Source organism: Cydia pomonella, chromosome 3, assembly GCF_033807575.1.
Source record: "Cydia pomonella isolate Wapato2018A chromosome 3, ilCydPomo1, whole genome shotgun sequence".
Lineage (NCBI taxonomy): Eukaryota > Metazoa > Arthropoda > Insecta > Lepidoptera > Tortricidae > Cydia > Cydia pomonella.
In genome coordinates, this window is record NC_084705.1 from 25951017 (window position 1) to 25967238 (window position 16222).

The 16222-nt window shown below is 34.8% G+C and overlaps 2 protein-coding genes across 3 annotated transcripts in view; one reads left to right on the forward strand and one right to left on the reverse strand.

Annotated features, from left to right (window-relative positions):
- LOC133516415 (zwei Ig domain protein zig-8-like) overlaps nucleotides 1–16222 on the forward strand; it is a 177656-nt gene that overhangs the window by 83154 nt on the left and 78280 nt on the right. The window lies entirely within an intron of this gene.
- LOC133516413 (facilitated trehalose transporter Tret1-2 homolog) lies at nucleotides 7334–14926 on the reverse strand. 2 transcript variants are annotated; one of them, XM_061849338.1, is made up of 8 exons: nucleotides 12314–14926; nucleotides 11132–11361; nucleotides 10656–10826; nucleotides 9886–10038; nucleotides 9529–9661; nucleotides 8616–8833; nucleotides 8259–8450; nucleotides 7334–7592 (listed from the first exon to the last, which is right to left on the reverse strand). In XM_061849338.1, the coding sequence occupies exons 1-8, from the start codon at nucleotides 12375–12377 to the stop codon at nucleotides 7365–7367; spliced, it is 1389 nt and encodes a 462-aa protein (XP_061705322.1). In that variant the 5' UTR covers nucleotides 12378–14926; the 3' UTR covers nucleotides 7334–7364. The 2 variants fall into 2 exon arrangements, with proteins under 2 accessions (XP_061705322.1, XP_061705321.1); XM_061849337.1 differs by lacking the exon at nucleotides 12314–14926 and having other exon boundaries at nucleotides 11132–12293.

A 16222-nucleotide genomic window follows, 5' to 3' on the forward strand; every position in this document is an offset into this window, starting at 1 on the left:
TGATATAACCGCAAACTTAAAATAAAAGAAGGGTCTAGTGGTATAAAACTATTCTGAAAGATTTTTTAAATAAGTTATTTTTTAAACTACCAGAGAATAATTATATATTTTTTCTAGCTGCAATGTATTTCGTAACATCATAGTTACTTGAGACAGCTGTGACGTCGCGTCATTATGCGACGTTTTGAATTAGAACAAAGTAGTGATACATTGCTTCCTGACTTTATATGGAAAAATAAAAATTGACTATTTTTTATAAAACCTATGAAAGTGTGTTCATAAAGCCTAAACTAACTACCCTATGGTTATGCGGTCGTATCAAAAATTAAGAATTAAGACAAGATTGTCCAAATATAATTGTCAGAATATACCTACCTTGGCCTGTGTTTTAACTTTGCTCCGACATTACTGCAGCGAGTGCAGCGGCATGAACGCGTTGGTGTTATTGTCAATTTCCATAGTAAAATGTATGACAATACTGACTGCACGTAATATGGTGATTTTAACGTATTTCCGACCGCAGCTGCACTACTGCTCCGACAATACTGCAGCGGCCTGAATGCGATGGTGTTATTGTCAATTTCCATAGTAAAATGTTGACAAGACCGACTGCACATAGCATGGCGAGTTTGGTGGCCATAGCATCTTCTTCTTCTTCTTTTAAAATATGGCTTCCATCAAATCTATGATGATTTTGCCAATGTCAAGTTTCGTTGTAAGTTTTAAGTGTGCTCGTAGAGCATGACGTTGTTCGGTAGTTCCTTTTAGCACAGATCATATAATCTTTTAGTAAAGAGATAGCTGGACTTTACTAAAAGCCACGATGGATTGCCGGATGTTGATTAAAACATGGTTAAACGCGTTTCAAGATTAGTTTTTCATTAACTGTACACTTCCACGATAGTTCACTGCATAATAAGCTACCAATACTACACTTTGAACAACATAAATGAGCAAAACACAAAAAAATATTCTCGAGACGTCTTCGCCATCTTGAATCTCAACGACAACCCCCGTCATAGCACCTCAACTGTGACTGCGAACCGCACGTCAAATGTTTCACCAGTACAGAAATGTCTTTGGTCACAGATATTAGTAGCTCTAAGCAAAGAGAATATAACCACTATACATTCTAAGGAGTTTATTACACCCGCGGATAAACAACCCCGATAGTTTCTGTGTTTCGTAGTAGGCCCTCTGTATCCTGGCGTTGCTCTTATTTTTTTTATGTTTCCTGATCAATTTATTAAATAAAACTGTGCTTTCATTTTTCGTAGTTTTCCGAGGACAGCTATAAGCTCGAAAGGGCAAGAGCGATAGAGAGGCAAATATACAATTTTCAAATTAAGATTTTCATGGTAGGCAGTAAGTACCTAGATAGGAGCTATGTATTTGTATATATGTATAAATAAATTATTTACATGACTGATAGTGAAAAAACTGGAAAACTAGTTCGCTTTTGTACTGATGATGAGTGTTTTTTTCCTGTTTTGTTTTAATTTTTGTACAATTAAGAGTTTCACTACTAAATTACAGGACGCACTTATGTGTTAGAAAAAGATCGATGTAGGTATAATAACTGTTTTCATTCATCATACAATCATGTACACACAGCATACAAATGAGCCAATATAATATTTCTTTGATAATTCTAAGACTGAATGGGTTGGTCGCATGCAATTTCCTCTCTCTCTCCTCTTTCTCTCTTTTTCCAAAGTCTGACTTATCCATAGATTTCGGAATTAAAGTAGAAAATGTTTCGAATGAAATAGCTTACTCTGTATCCTCTGTATTTGTGTTAGGATACTACGAAACCATAGTAGATCACATTTTTTTATTGGCCACAATGGTCGCGCACTGTGCGGCTTAAGAGGAATTTCCTCCCGCGGGCGCTCCGGCTGTAGTATGAGCTCCCTGCCGAGGTTTTTCAGAGGGTCTACAGTATGAGTTCTTCAAAAAAGAAGTGTACAGGTTTTTTAAAGGGTCGGCAACGCGCATGTATCACTTCTGGAGTTGGAGGCGTGCTTAGGCTACGGTGACTGCTTGCCACCAGGCGGCGATTTGATTACAGTTAGCACTTTCCTCGCGTTGGTATGGTGAAAAATCTTGCGTTACACTCGGTGGCAAAAATTATTTAATCTTCGCGCTTTGAAACCATCGCTGCTCTCAGGATTCCACTTTTCAAACCACTCGCTATACTCGTGATTCAAATTTGGAATCTTTCGCTTGCTCGGGTATCAATATTATCACGAGTGATTTACAACGTTTCCCAGTACATATGGCCCTTTACATTTTAGACTTACGCACGTATGGTGCTAGTTACCGCACTAGGGCGATAAACTAGCGCCATATGTACTGTAATATTACATTACGATACAAGTGCGAAAAATAGGAAATTCGGAACGAGTGGCGATAGATTAAAACACGACCGAAGGGAAGGGAGTTGGGAATTACTGTATGTTATTTTATGTTTTTTTTAAATTATATATGAGTTATAATTGTATTTTTCTATTTAATGCATATTAGGGTAACGGCGGCTATTAACGCGGGTATCAAAATCGACGTCTAACACCGCGGTGTTTACAAATACGCATTTTGCAAGCAAACAGATCTATTCTCTAAGAAATAAAGCATACACAAAACAAGCTCATTCATTGGTCTATCGTGCCCATTAGTGTGCATTTGTGTGAGTGTAACAAAAAACTCGCAATTCGTCAGTTTGTGCGACGGCGGCGCAAGAACCGGTTGTTCCATACAGACGCGTGACACCACAGGTAAGTGCACTCCAATCTTACTTAGTGTTTTACGTAATAGTTATGGCAAATAAACTAGTGCAATGCCTTTTAAGAGGTTGTGTATTGTTTTCTACACGATTTTGAATTACTTTTAACTTAGTTTTTGACCGGGAAATACGTTTAAAATTGAAAATAAAATACAGCGGTGATAGGCGCCAATTACATCTGTAGTAAGTAATTCCGTGGTATGCCACGGTAATAGAAAAAGTGGTAGTTTTGTTATTTACTCTTTAGTTTTGGTACAAATTATCAATTTTATAATTTCTTTTATTTATTCCAATCTTGATCTATTCACGCTATTAAAGAGCTATTTCCGTCGTATGGAAAGTATTCAACTAACTCTTAATTTTTAACAAAAACTTCAGCACCGATTTCCTTGTTTCTATGGGAACCCTTAATCTGTCAACTTTTTTTTATTTTGAGTTAAAACCTAAAATGTACTTGCCAGTTATGTGATTTTGTCTTTACAAGAAGCTTGTAATATACGTGTTTGATTTGATTTGAAAAAAACATCTGTGTTTTATTCTTTTTACGGGTCGGAATTAGGTTTAATTAAACTCCAAATTAAGCCTATTACCGATGGTATGATCATATTACCCTCGGTAATAGAATGTATAGAAATCTATTACCGACCCAGAGAAATATCGAATGGGTCGGTAATAGGCCCTTAAAGAGTTATCTATTACCGAGTGACTATTTGGTATTGTATTGAAATATCGCATTTAGGGTACCGCAAGTACAGATTTCGTTGATAAAATTTAGACTTCAGTTATCATTATCAGATTTAAATTCTTCTGTTTTCTGATTCAGTTATTACTCTGACAGACAAGGAAGGGTACCTAACTGCCGGACAATTCCGATTAGATTTTTTTTATATAATTTTATTTATACAGTAGTCCAAAATCTCAGACATGATTTTTTTTAGCTATAAGAATCAACAATAAGAAAAGTACTGTGATTTGTTAGTTATAAACGGGTAAATTATAACACATAATATGTGAGAGACTTTATTTAACTTAATTACCTTATCAAAAATATTAGAATTAAAAATTTTCATGTTTTTATATATAGTCGAAATTTTATTAGGTGGACGTTTATCATTTCACTGTGGTACACTTTCACTCAGGTGGTAAACTTCCAGCTTATAAAATTTCGACTATAATTTACGCTGTGCCTTATGAGAAAATGTTACTTACTTGTTTTTTTTGTGCAGCTAATTATGTCAGTAAGACAAACTCTTATCAATCTTTATAGCATTTAAAAATTACTTTATTTAATAACAGGCAGGCCTATTTGTCATATACGTCCTTAGTAAAACTTTACTAACAATAATTTTTGTTGTTTTACATGTAAAACATTCTACTTATAACTTGTTATACAGGTACTCGTGGGTACTTGGTAAGTTAACTATTTAATAGTATTTGATTGTGCCAAAGTGTAATTATAATCTCTTCGAATATATCTCTTATTTTTAAACATACTCCTATAGTTTTATTTTTTATTTTTATGTCATTATTAAACTTAATGACACAAAAATAATATACAGAACCCACGTCGTTATTATTGTTTTAACCCTCGGTATTAGGTTTCGAATTTTGAGTTTGGTTTCTGTTAACGAGTGCAGAAAAATCATGCCAATTGTACCCTCGGTAATGAAAGCTCAATTCGCGATAATAGAATCACAGCCTGTCCCTTGCCACGGTAATAGAAGATTTGGTCATTTTGGCTTCAAAAAATATTTTATTACATATAATAACCCAAAATGAATCCAAAAACGTGTGAAACGGAAAGTTCATTAAATGCTCTGATGAAAAAAAAATATTCCTGGCTATTAGACAGCATTGATACCCTTAATTTTTGGATCTCTTTTGAAAAGTTCCTTAACTACCACGGTAATAGGTGCCTTTACCCTAGTTATACGATGTAATGTTTTGAAAATATGTATCCCGCCGAGTTTTTTGCCTGTAGTATTGGGATTAGTATTGTTTTTTCGTGTGTAGTATTGGGATACGCTCCTACAATTTAGGAGGGATTTAAATCTTCTCGGGTCAGAGGTGTAGGGTTAGAGCCGGCGTAGTTTTATTTGACGTTCATAAGCGCATTGTAATATGCCTACTGGAAAAATAAACTATCTATTTTTTATAAGGAAAACTTACAACGAATGTAACGAAATAGGCTTCGAAATAAAAACAGTAAGCCAATTAAAAGTTTCCACAGGTATAAACTGCGTAAAGTACATGACGTATGAAATTGAAAAATTAATAATAACTTATTATGCTTATAATTATGTTGCTTGATAGTGAGACTGAGTTTAAACATTGAACGTGAAGAATAAACGAGAAACATGTAAGATGGACTTGCATAAGTGTTAACAGTGGGAGAAATCTTGGCTCGTTAGTTTACGTATTGAACTAAAGCTATCACAGAACAGATCGATGTGATCGTGATGTTTGCAAAGCTGATTAAAGGACATAGCAGCTCTTAGAAAAAAATAGTTTTTCCTATAATTAGTATGAATAAAGGGAATATGGAACGTTCGTTTGGTGCGAGAGAATAGGCGTGAGGGGACTGAGAACCATAAGTTCGCTAGCAGATCAGGACAGTCTACATGATTATCTATTTTTTAAAGACATATCTATAGCTTAGTCTAGCCCGCTACCTTTGAAGCTGACTGTACCTATATATAGACACCGTGAGCTGGTAATACCTGATAGATTTCAAAGGTTTTTTAAAAGATTTCTCTTCACCGCATACTTGGTTTATACCTACTAAGGGACATTAAAGTTTTAATGGAAACTCGCAATTTTTATCTGTAAACATAAAAAAAAAATACTTCTTTATTGTAATGTTTGTTTTCGCCAAGATATAATAATAAATAACGTGTCGTGCGCAGAAAAGGTAAAAAAATCTGAAAAACCATTTTTTTACCGAATTTGACTAAAACTCATTCATTTTTCTTTTTTGCAATACATATCACTAAATATAGTATAAGTATTTCAATGTCTTCGCAGGGCTGAGGCATATGTAAAACTATCAAAATTAGAAAATTATATTTTATAGTAAATATAATGAAATATGTACATTTTTTAAGCCCTTACATAGAGGTAATAAATCCCAGTGCAGTATAGGTTAAAATATTATCGGCAAAGCCTACGCCGTATATGCCTCAGAATCATAATGTCCCGTTAACTCTTGGCTTCACACCGGGCCAGTTGGCTCGGCTCCATTCCGCTCTTGTTCAATGAAACATGAGAGTATTAGCCTCGATGACGTCGTGCTGGTAATTCTTCCTATAATTGGATTTATACTGGAATTACTGGACTGTTTCAGAATTTATTACATTTGTCAAGCTTGAATAAACTACTTTATAAAAAACGACTTACTGATAAAATCGTAAACTGCGTTAAAAGGAAAGTGGATCAAAGTGGAGCTTCGCATTTTATGTTCGCAATTTTGTTTTTGCTCCTAATTCTTAAAATCATTCTACCTTTTCCTGGAGCAGCCATTTGGCAGATGCGAGTAAAAAGGTTTCAAGAACATAAATATTTCCTACGAGTTAGCATGAAAAAGATGTCGATACAGGCGTTGATTTTGCCAATTATTGATTATGGTGATGTGTGTACAATGTTACGAATGCCACTCAAGTCCCTTAACAAACTAGAACGTCTCCTCAACAATGGCATACGATTTATTACATATCTTAATAATAAGTTCTTGTTTGACGCTCCTCGCCCAGGCTGTGAGCTGCGTACCTCCCGTATTCTCAAACTTTTAGTTCCTGCTCACCATACTGGTTTCTTGTCTAACTCTTTTGCTGTCCAGGAATTCTTCTCTGGAATTCGCTCCCTCCAAAGCGCCGAAAAATCTGCTTTCAAGAGCAAGTCTAGCTACCACGGTTCATAAGATAGGTACATCCTGGTGATAGACGGACTGACGGACAGTGGAGTCTTAGTAATACGATCCCGTTTTTACCCTTTGGATACCCTAAAAACGACATAATATGTAGTTATCGACATAGTTACATAGTTCTGTCGACTTCACAGGTGACCGAAGAGCTGGCAGCTTTCTCGCACAACGTATTAGCATCGCTATACAGCGGGGAAATGCTGCCAGCATCCTCGGCACCATGCCAAAGGGGCCAAATTTTTTAGACATATTTTAATTTTATTTAGTATTAGTTTTTAGTTTTAATTTAGTTTTATTTAATAGATAAGTTAGTTTATTTTTATAATGCCCAATTAAATGTACCTATTTAATATATTAATTTAAATGTCTATTCCTTAACAAATATTGAGCTACTGCCAATAACAGCATCGATAACTGTTTTTAGGGTATATTATTCAACAACTTAAAAAAAAATCTTTAAAATTAATTAATTAACGTGCGTCTTTAAGTCGACGACTTACATAAAAAAATTCGACCAAACCGGTCCCAGTACTTTCGAAGCAAATTGATGACACCTCGAATTAAATGCATCGAGCTAATGATGACATGCACAATAAATATTATATGAAGGTTGAAAAGAACAAACTTGTGAGAAAAATAAGTACATATTTAATAAATAATTTTTCATTTACGTCTGCCTTCTAGTTCTTTGCTTAGTTGCACCAGAGTCTTCCCTTTCGTCTCAGGTAAAGCCACATATACAATGATTACTCCTATAAAATTGAATAATGAAAACCCGAAGAACATAGTATGCATGCCAAAGTATTCGGTGATCGGCGCAAATACCATAGTTTGTACTGCACAGACGGCCCAACTGTAGCATACTAGAAGACCGAGAATTTTTGTTCTTAGCTAAAACATACAAAAATACCTATGTAATATGATATAGTACTTGTAGTGTTAATAATCAGTTCCTTGCGCGCCGATTATAATAATGGCTGCAGGATGCTGTTGGGGCTGTCCCGTTTCTGCATCAGGTATGTTTGCACAAGCTCGCACGGATGACTACTATGCCATAATACGAAACGGAATTGCCTCCCTGGTCTGCAGAGTGCGAGTCAGCTCCAACCTCATCCTGACTACTTTAGTGGGCCGAAACGACTCACCTACAAGTATAATGTGGCATTTTGACTGTTAAATAACGACTACTAGGTGATAGTTATTAATATTGCTATGCATTTTTGTTTGTGGCTTTCCGTTTTTGCTCCACTAATATAATGGGCCATTATTGTTTTTTTATATACTACGTCGGTGGCAAACAAGCATACGGCCCGCCTGATGGTAAGCAGTCTCCGTAGCCTATGTACGCCTGTAACTCCAGAGGAGTTACATGCGCGTTGCCGACCCTAACCACCCCCCCACCCCCCTCCCTCGTTGAGCTCTGGCAACCTTACTTTATTGGCTTTTAAATAATAAAATGAATTGAATTATGTACAATAATTAATTAAGATTTTAACTAATTACAAAGAAAATTGATTTTACTAACGATCTACAATGAGTAAATATGAATTCATTTACCTGCATGCTGAACATTTCGGATATGACTACGTATGGCAGAGGCATATGCTGTCCACTTGAATACAAGCACACGCCAATACAGACTACTGCCAGCCATGACGGAAGAGATTCTCCATTTCTTTGCACGAGAATTAGTCCCCCCAATATTGCCAACGGTATACCAGACAAAATGGCACTTATCATAATTAGAGGCTATAAAATAAATAAAATACATTAACTATAAAACAGTAAACGCAACAATATATAAGCTATAAAAAAACACATAATTGTATATAAGACCTGATTATAAATATTATGATACAGATAAATAATGTAAAATGCCTGATATAAAAACGACAAAGTAAAATATTATATTACCTTTCTCCCGAATCTCTCTATAGTAAGAACTGATAATAGAGATCCTAATGTCATGAGAGCTGGAAAAGATAAAGCTTGAGCTTCTGGAGCAAATGTAACTCCAGCATTTCTCAGGATCACTGATGCATATGTCAAAATAGCGTAAACCCCAGTCATGTCTAGCAATGTGATCATTAAAAACGATAAACCAAGACCTTTCCGTGATGTCTGTTCTGATACTGAAAATGTAAAACTTAAACATGTGATTTATTTTAGAAACAAACAGACCAAGATCTATTTCTAAATTTTTTCAAATATTTTTATTAAATATTCGTATAGCTTAAATAGCTAACTGGTATTTTAAATAACGTCATAGTAGCATAGCAGTAATAAAGAAACGTCGTGTGCAGTGTAAACTTTTTGCCCTTGTTACAAACTTCACACTTGTTTTTGCTATAGTGACGGCACTTAAGAGAAAAAAATGGTCGTAGTTTTCGGTCACGTGAGATAAATTTTGCATTCGAAAAAATTTGATGATAAAGTGGAACTGTTGATCAAGACTATAACGGAACTTTTCGAGGAGACATATTTCACGCTTGGCCATTTGCCTTGTTCATTACTCGTATCTTTGTTAAGTAAGTAAGTTCTGAAGCAACATTATTGTCAAGGTCCCCTCGAAACTTTAAAGTGATTTTTTCTACATATTAACAATTTTCATTTAAATAGTGCTATATAGTGAAATGGAACTGCTGATGAACACCAGAATGGACATCCTCTAGTCGTGACTAATTGAGTCGTGTAATGGCATTTCAAACTCTTTCGTGGACCCGGTATGTTTATGTAGGTAAATTCTTTTAAAATTGACCAAAAATTTGCTGAAAATAAATTTTTTACCACTGTATAATTTTATTTGTAAATCCAGAATAATACTTACAAATAGACTTCCAAGATACTGGCGGTAGATTTTCGTATTCCGCAATTTCATTTTTGTTAATCATAATATCCCGTTCCACTTCTTTGTCGTCTGTTTCTACTCCTCTTAGCCAGGCCATCACTTTAGCAGCTTCCTAATAGCATAAAATGGCAGTCGTTTACTCAGTTATATGAAGAAAAATAATCATATTTGCTCCCTACTTCATTTTATATGTTAAATCATGAATCCTTTTTTTTCCGAATGAACAGGTCAAAATTGAATGCAATCTGTACCTTACATAACTATTATTCAAACTTCCGTAGGTAAATTTTTTAAGTATGATAAATTATTTTGTATCAATTTTAGCAAGAAGATTACCTCAACTTTTCCTTTCTTTACCAAGAAACCAGGAGATTCAGGTATTACTAATAGTGCAATTAGGTTAAGGACCGGCACCCACGTAACTATCCAAAGTACGGTATAGTAATTCATATATGCTCCCATCGCGTACATTATGAGCAATCCTATGCTCTGAAAAACAACCAAAAATAATAATTTTTATTCTTTATTATGGGAGGCAGATAGTTTAGAAAATAGAGAAGCCGTAAGATTACATTAGGATGGTGACTGCAGCTGCATTTCTGCGTTCGATAGCAATTCGTTCATTAAGGCCACCGTGTATCTGTCAATGTCCTTGCTAAATCTCGGCAGTAATGTCTATAAGTACGGCGAACGTCACCTTAATGCAGCCACACTAATTAAATTACTACTACTGAAACTACTACTCCTCCTCTCGTCTTTGTCCAGCCCATTTCCAATTTCAGCTGGGGTCGGGCCTCCTCGTACGTCGGCGCCAGGACAATCTATCCTGGGTTGTCTGTCTGGTTAGGTTTTATATCTTCATCTCGTTTTCGACATTAGACCACCAACTTGCTGATCTTCTGGCTCTTCCTTTGGGGTTACTACTAAAACGAGTACTAGGGACTACAAATTAAATTACTACCTACCTAACTATTCGAAAGAGCATGTTTTTAGGCCTACTTGAATAAAGTATATTTCTGATCTTGAAATACTGTTGTAGTCACACCGCACGCCATCCGAATGTCACTGTAATGGTATTTATATCTTAGATATGTAAATTTATGTACCAGTAGAAGTATTCCAAAGGATCCCAAAATTCCTCTTAAGGAATCTTGCGCAATTTCTTTTATGTATATAGGAGCAACACAAAATACTCCGCCACCGGCTATCCCACAACAAACTTGCGATATGAGTAGGCTTATGGGATGGGCTGACACCAACTTTAATGCGAAGCCAAGCTGAAATAATAAAAAATATATTTATAAAAATATAAAAAAAAAATAAGTACAAGTTAATTTGTAATAAACAAGAGTCTGTATCTTATTATAAAATTATATATTCCTAAATAAATAATTTAGATTTTACGCTATGCTAAGTTCTCCCTGTGAATAGAAGAGAATGTTTCATTTGAAGTTCACACTTCTTTTTCAGTACATCCTTTGTCTACAAGGGACCAAAGACACCATGTATTCGAAATGTCCAAGCTTTTATGTATTAATTATGTATCAATTTTGGTCATATGTTATCAAAATTCAATGCTTACAATCTGCGGAAGTACTACTAGGATTAAAGACAAGCGTCGACCAAAAGCATCTGCAATGTAACCATATATTACTGCTGTGCCGATGGCTACAGTACTAATACCACTAGCAATTAGAGAAATCTCGTTGTTAGATAGGGGATAGCCAGATGGACTGTTCTCTGACTGGAGCACGATGATGAAGGGTGACATCCAGCCGTTTTGCAAACCGTACGTTAATACTGGTATTCCAGCTAAAAAACAATGAATGAAGTCAATAATTTTATGTATGTAGGGGAAAAGTGGCAAGAAGTAACCACGTTTTGAAAGAGCTAATCGCATGACCTTGGTAGAGAGCACTAATTTATTGTCACCTACAAACATTTAACTCCTAAAAAATTCACTCTGGAACTACCGAAATAATTCAAATGGCTCTTTCGGAATCTGGTTCCATCATGCCACTTTCCCCCTGAATTTATAAATACATTACGAAATAGTTAATTTTTGGCAAAAAATCCTTTTTTGGTACAAGCTTTTATCGCTGACTGTATTTTTCTTTCTACAGGCAACTAATACTCATCGAGACAATTCGAAAAACCCCAAACACTATTAGGTTGTGTTGGTTTATCACAGCGCTCCCATGGCTACCTCCTGTCTTCATCGTCAGATTAGCTCGAAGTTATCATAATGTTGCAGTGTTACCCGACTTACATATAGTATGCAAAATTTTAGCTCAATCGGAAACCGGGAAGTGGGTCAAACTTAGTTTCCAAGATTTGACCCATACAAACATACATAATATAAGCTTGTAAGAATAAAATGGGTATCAAAAGGGGTAAACGGTGGTATAAGTTTGTTTTTGGCATTGAAAAGTTAAAAACATTGTATAAAATTGGGAGGCAAGTAAGAACGTAGAACGCAACGTTAAACTTTAACAAGGTTGCATTATGATTTTGACTGCAGCAGCGTTGCAACTGACTATCATTCCCTAAAAAAGGACTGATGGAGTTGAACGTGTCAATAGAGATCGCTATTGACCAATGCAACGACTGCAACTTAATTTGTTGGAGAAATTGATAAGTAACATCATTCGTCTCCCGCTGCTGCAACGCTGAAGAAGTCGCAATAAGAATGTAATCCTTAGACTAAAATAAACATCTTTGGATCCATGATAAATCAATCGTAGTTATATTTCTTAAAACTCACCAATGATAGCAATTATCCATTGTTTATATATAGTACCCTTTTTAGAATTTTCGAAAGCTGCCATTTCTATTAATGTTTGTTTGATCCAATACCTTCAGTACTAAGTATCAGATATAGAATATATAGATTGATTCAGTATTTTTATTCACAAAAACTGCTTAAACACATTTAATTTATATACACGTTTTACTGGAACGACTGTAAGTACTTAATAGTTTTACACAGTCAATTAATGTATTTATTTTATGCATATAGACTTAAATATAGACATAAATATTTATTTTCTCCTTTATGGTATCAGTAGCAGTTGATTATAATCAGCCGAAATAAAGATAAGTAAAGTCTTGAGTGATGAAGATTCTATGTAGACAGCCTAATTCCAACGAATTTTATTATATTTGCACATCCAAAAATATGAAAGGTGATATTGATATTAAACAAACACAGGTAATGTAAACAACTTTTCGTAAATATGTTGTTTCTAGAAAGGACGATAAATGTCAAAATGGCTTTGTACGCTAGATATTAAATAGTAAACATAATGTATATGAAATCCTGTCATTGAACTTTTATTATTATGTATTTTATCGGCACAGACAACCATTTTTTGCGCCATGAGATATTGTTGTTTTGACAACAAATAATGGAAACGGAGCGTGAATCTCGCGACCTAAAAGCTTTGATCGTGTGGTACAGGTTGCAATTGCGATAATTTTATTGTTTGGTATGGTTTCTCTATGTATAGTAATAATAACTCAGTGATAAAAGTTGGTAATATAATAAAATGATTAGCTTTCGAATTGACTTATTTAAAATAGAATGATAACCTTCAACGTTTTTAAACTATACTGTTACTATAAAAAATAAATTGGTTTGATAGAATACGCTGAGAAAAGATATAAATATATGTATATTTTGAAATTATGAGTCCGACAATAAGTAAACTGCTCGGGATTCATTAATATCATTGTTATATAAGAATTGTATGAACTCTTAACATTGTAAATTCCCACGAGAAATATCTTCAATAACGTAATAAAACGAAAAAAACGAGGTCATCTTAATATTAAGTGAATGCACACATTGTACCTAATTTGATTATGTATGTGTACCCAATCTGTCCAGTACGTGATTCAATAACTGTCAGGATACAGACCATTACCAATTAAGTCACTGCAATTTTACCTCATTGCGCATCGTAATTCAATCCCATCCTTATCACAAGGCAGACAGTCTGTCGTCGGTGGTTTTATTATTCTCCACCACATCGATGGGATAAAGGACTACAAGTATTTTACCGGTACCTACTATAAATTATTTAATAAAACATAAACCTAGAAAAAATTGTCGATTTTTCACAATTCTGCAGTGAAAATAGAACCTACCAATTACAAATCCTTATACGATAATCGGCTCTCCTCCTCGGTCTAGATACAATATGAATCGGATACTGAAATATCTGATACATATCGTATCTAGACCTAATATTTGACATATCTTAAAGTTCGAATCGGGCCTATTATCTTTGAATTCGTGACTATTTTGATCAAGACTCATAAAATAAATGAAAGTATAGTCTCAAGTATATGGTGACAAATTTCTATAGACCATTCAGTAGAAACAAATGGCTCTACGTGATCTGACATAAAAGAATAACACTTTTTCTTTAATAAAATCACGTTATTGTAATATTTCAATGTAAATCTAATTATTTTACGTGATGAAATAAACGAGAGCGCCCTTCTTGCCCGTTGGCGTGGAAGAAATGAATATGTCGTAACGTTCAATGCACTTTTCAATAATAGTATCGTGGCATTACCATAATAGGATTTTTCACCTCCAGTGATATTTAGCTGAAGTTCATGTTAAAATATGAGTAATAGCAGAATAAAGTGATATGAACTAGCGCTTTTAATGTATAAGAGACTAGAAAAAAAAAACAATAGCTGTACTAAGTCTACTGATTATGCAATACTCGCCAGCGACGTGGTAACAAACTCTAACGGCCCGATTCGAAGAATGAGATACGATAACAATAAGTACTGGTTTAGATAAGTTGTCATTTAGATATCGTTTGTATGTCGTATAATTGATAGAAGCAGCTCGATTCGGGCAACCAATGCCAGTTTGACGTTAGAAATATCGTAGATAGATCTTATTGGGATCACAGCGGAATCGAAATAAACGTCAGTTTGACATGTAGTTTAGTTATCGACCTTTTAAAGATCTTTCTAAGATCTTTTACGTGTCTTAATCATTCTTCGAATCGGGCCGTAATTGTTTACTTAAATCAGTCACATAAGAAGGTTTCAGCGCTTCGCTTGTGTCCTGCATTAAGCGAAGCAGTGTTTGTATTCATAAGTCATCTCCAGCAATGTTTGAGATGTAGTAGACGTAGAGTTTATGATATCCCCATTACTGAGATTAGGCTAAGTTTTAGGTGCCTGGTGCTGACTAGGGATCTAAAACATGCTGCATATATCCTGCAGCAAACGAAGCAGGATGGGTTCGAATCCCGAAGAGCATTTATTTTTGTGTCATTATTACGAGTATTTATGTGTATTTACCTATTATATTTACCGTCGTCTAGTACTATCATATTTAAAAATACTAGATTTTTAATATTATTTATTATACTAGTAACTTTGTCTGACAGTAAGACAAGCCTGCGTGACTGTGTTATTCAGAGGGCATACCGCGAACCACGTTCGACGTGTTGCCTCTCTGTCGCACTTGTAAATTCGTGCGTAAGTGTGATAGGGAGGCAACACGTCGCACGTGGTTCGCGGTAGGCCCTCTGGGCTCAATAAAAAACGAAACATTATCAAATTCAAACAACGCTGAAATTTGCCACGAGCGCGCACTACGATTTTTTGTCGCAGAAATGCAGCGTAGGTATGTGTTGATATATGTCAGTCCGCGCATAAACGAGTAAAAAATCATACAGTCTTTACTTCTGAGTAACGCCACGAGTATACGCTATTTGTAATTGAATTGACCCATAGGCCGCTGGTTCATTTCCGGCTCGAAGGGTCAAGTACTTGTTAACTCTAACATTTACTTGATAGATATCTTGATAGTAATTTAGAACACGAAAGACGATTTCTTGAGATAAATTTGATTTATTTTGACTTGATAGATGTACACAATTATAAAATAGCGAACTTGAATGATGAACGAAAGAATACGTACTTTTTCTGAGCAACTAATTACGAAATGTTATATTAACTAAATGCTGATGAGGCAAATTAACAAGTTTTGAAGTTTGATTTTCGGAAAAAAGCATTCTATTATCTACAGAATAATATTTTTAAACGTTTCATACATACTAACAAAACGAAATAACTGTCCACTATCAAGTAATATATTTTTTAATTATCATATCTGCGGCTGTAGCACGGTCACATTTTTATCACTTGTCACTATGACTGTCACGTTCTAACCAGTATGTAAGTGCGAAAGTGACAGGCATAGTGATAAGTGGTAAAAATGCGACCGTGCTACAGCCGCTGAGTTAGTTAAAAATATATAATATCAGAATCAGTTACGATAAGTAAAAATGCCCTGCCCTGCTCACGCCCAATCAAGTTGCTACCCGGATTGACGTGTTCCATTGTTTGTTCATTTTATTAGTACTGATCAAAATAGTCACGAATTCAAATACAATCGGCCCGATTATATTTGAATATGTCTGACATATCCGTTCCATATCGTATCTAGACCTAATATTTGACGTATCTTAAAGTTCGAATTTGCCCTAAGTTTATTATACTTCTTAGAAATAATGTTATAGGTGTATGTCTCTAGATTAATATTTGCTACACTATCAGATTGGGTAACTGTGATAGCTGTACCGTTATTACTTATATAAATAAAAAATAAATGCTGGAAAATGTATTTACTTACTTA

Excerpts from the sequence above, each read along its gene's own strand:
- LOC133516413 (XM_061849337.1), bottom strand. The coding sequence starts at position 11,491 with ATGTTTGTAGGTGACAATAAATTAGTGCTCTCTACCAAGGTCATGCGA. Across the intron at positions 8,451-8,615 it reads TAGAGAGATTCGGGAGAAAG|CCTCTAATTATGATAAGTGC; the intron begins GTAATATAATAT and ends TTTATTTTATAG. Across the intron at positions 7,593-8,258 it reads CCGAAATGTTCAGCATGCAG|CTAAGAACAAAAATTCTCGG; the intron begins GTAAATGAATTC and ends TGTATGTTTTAG.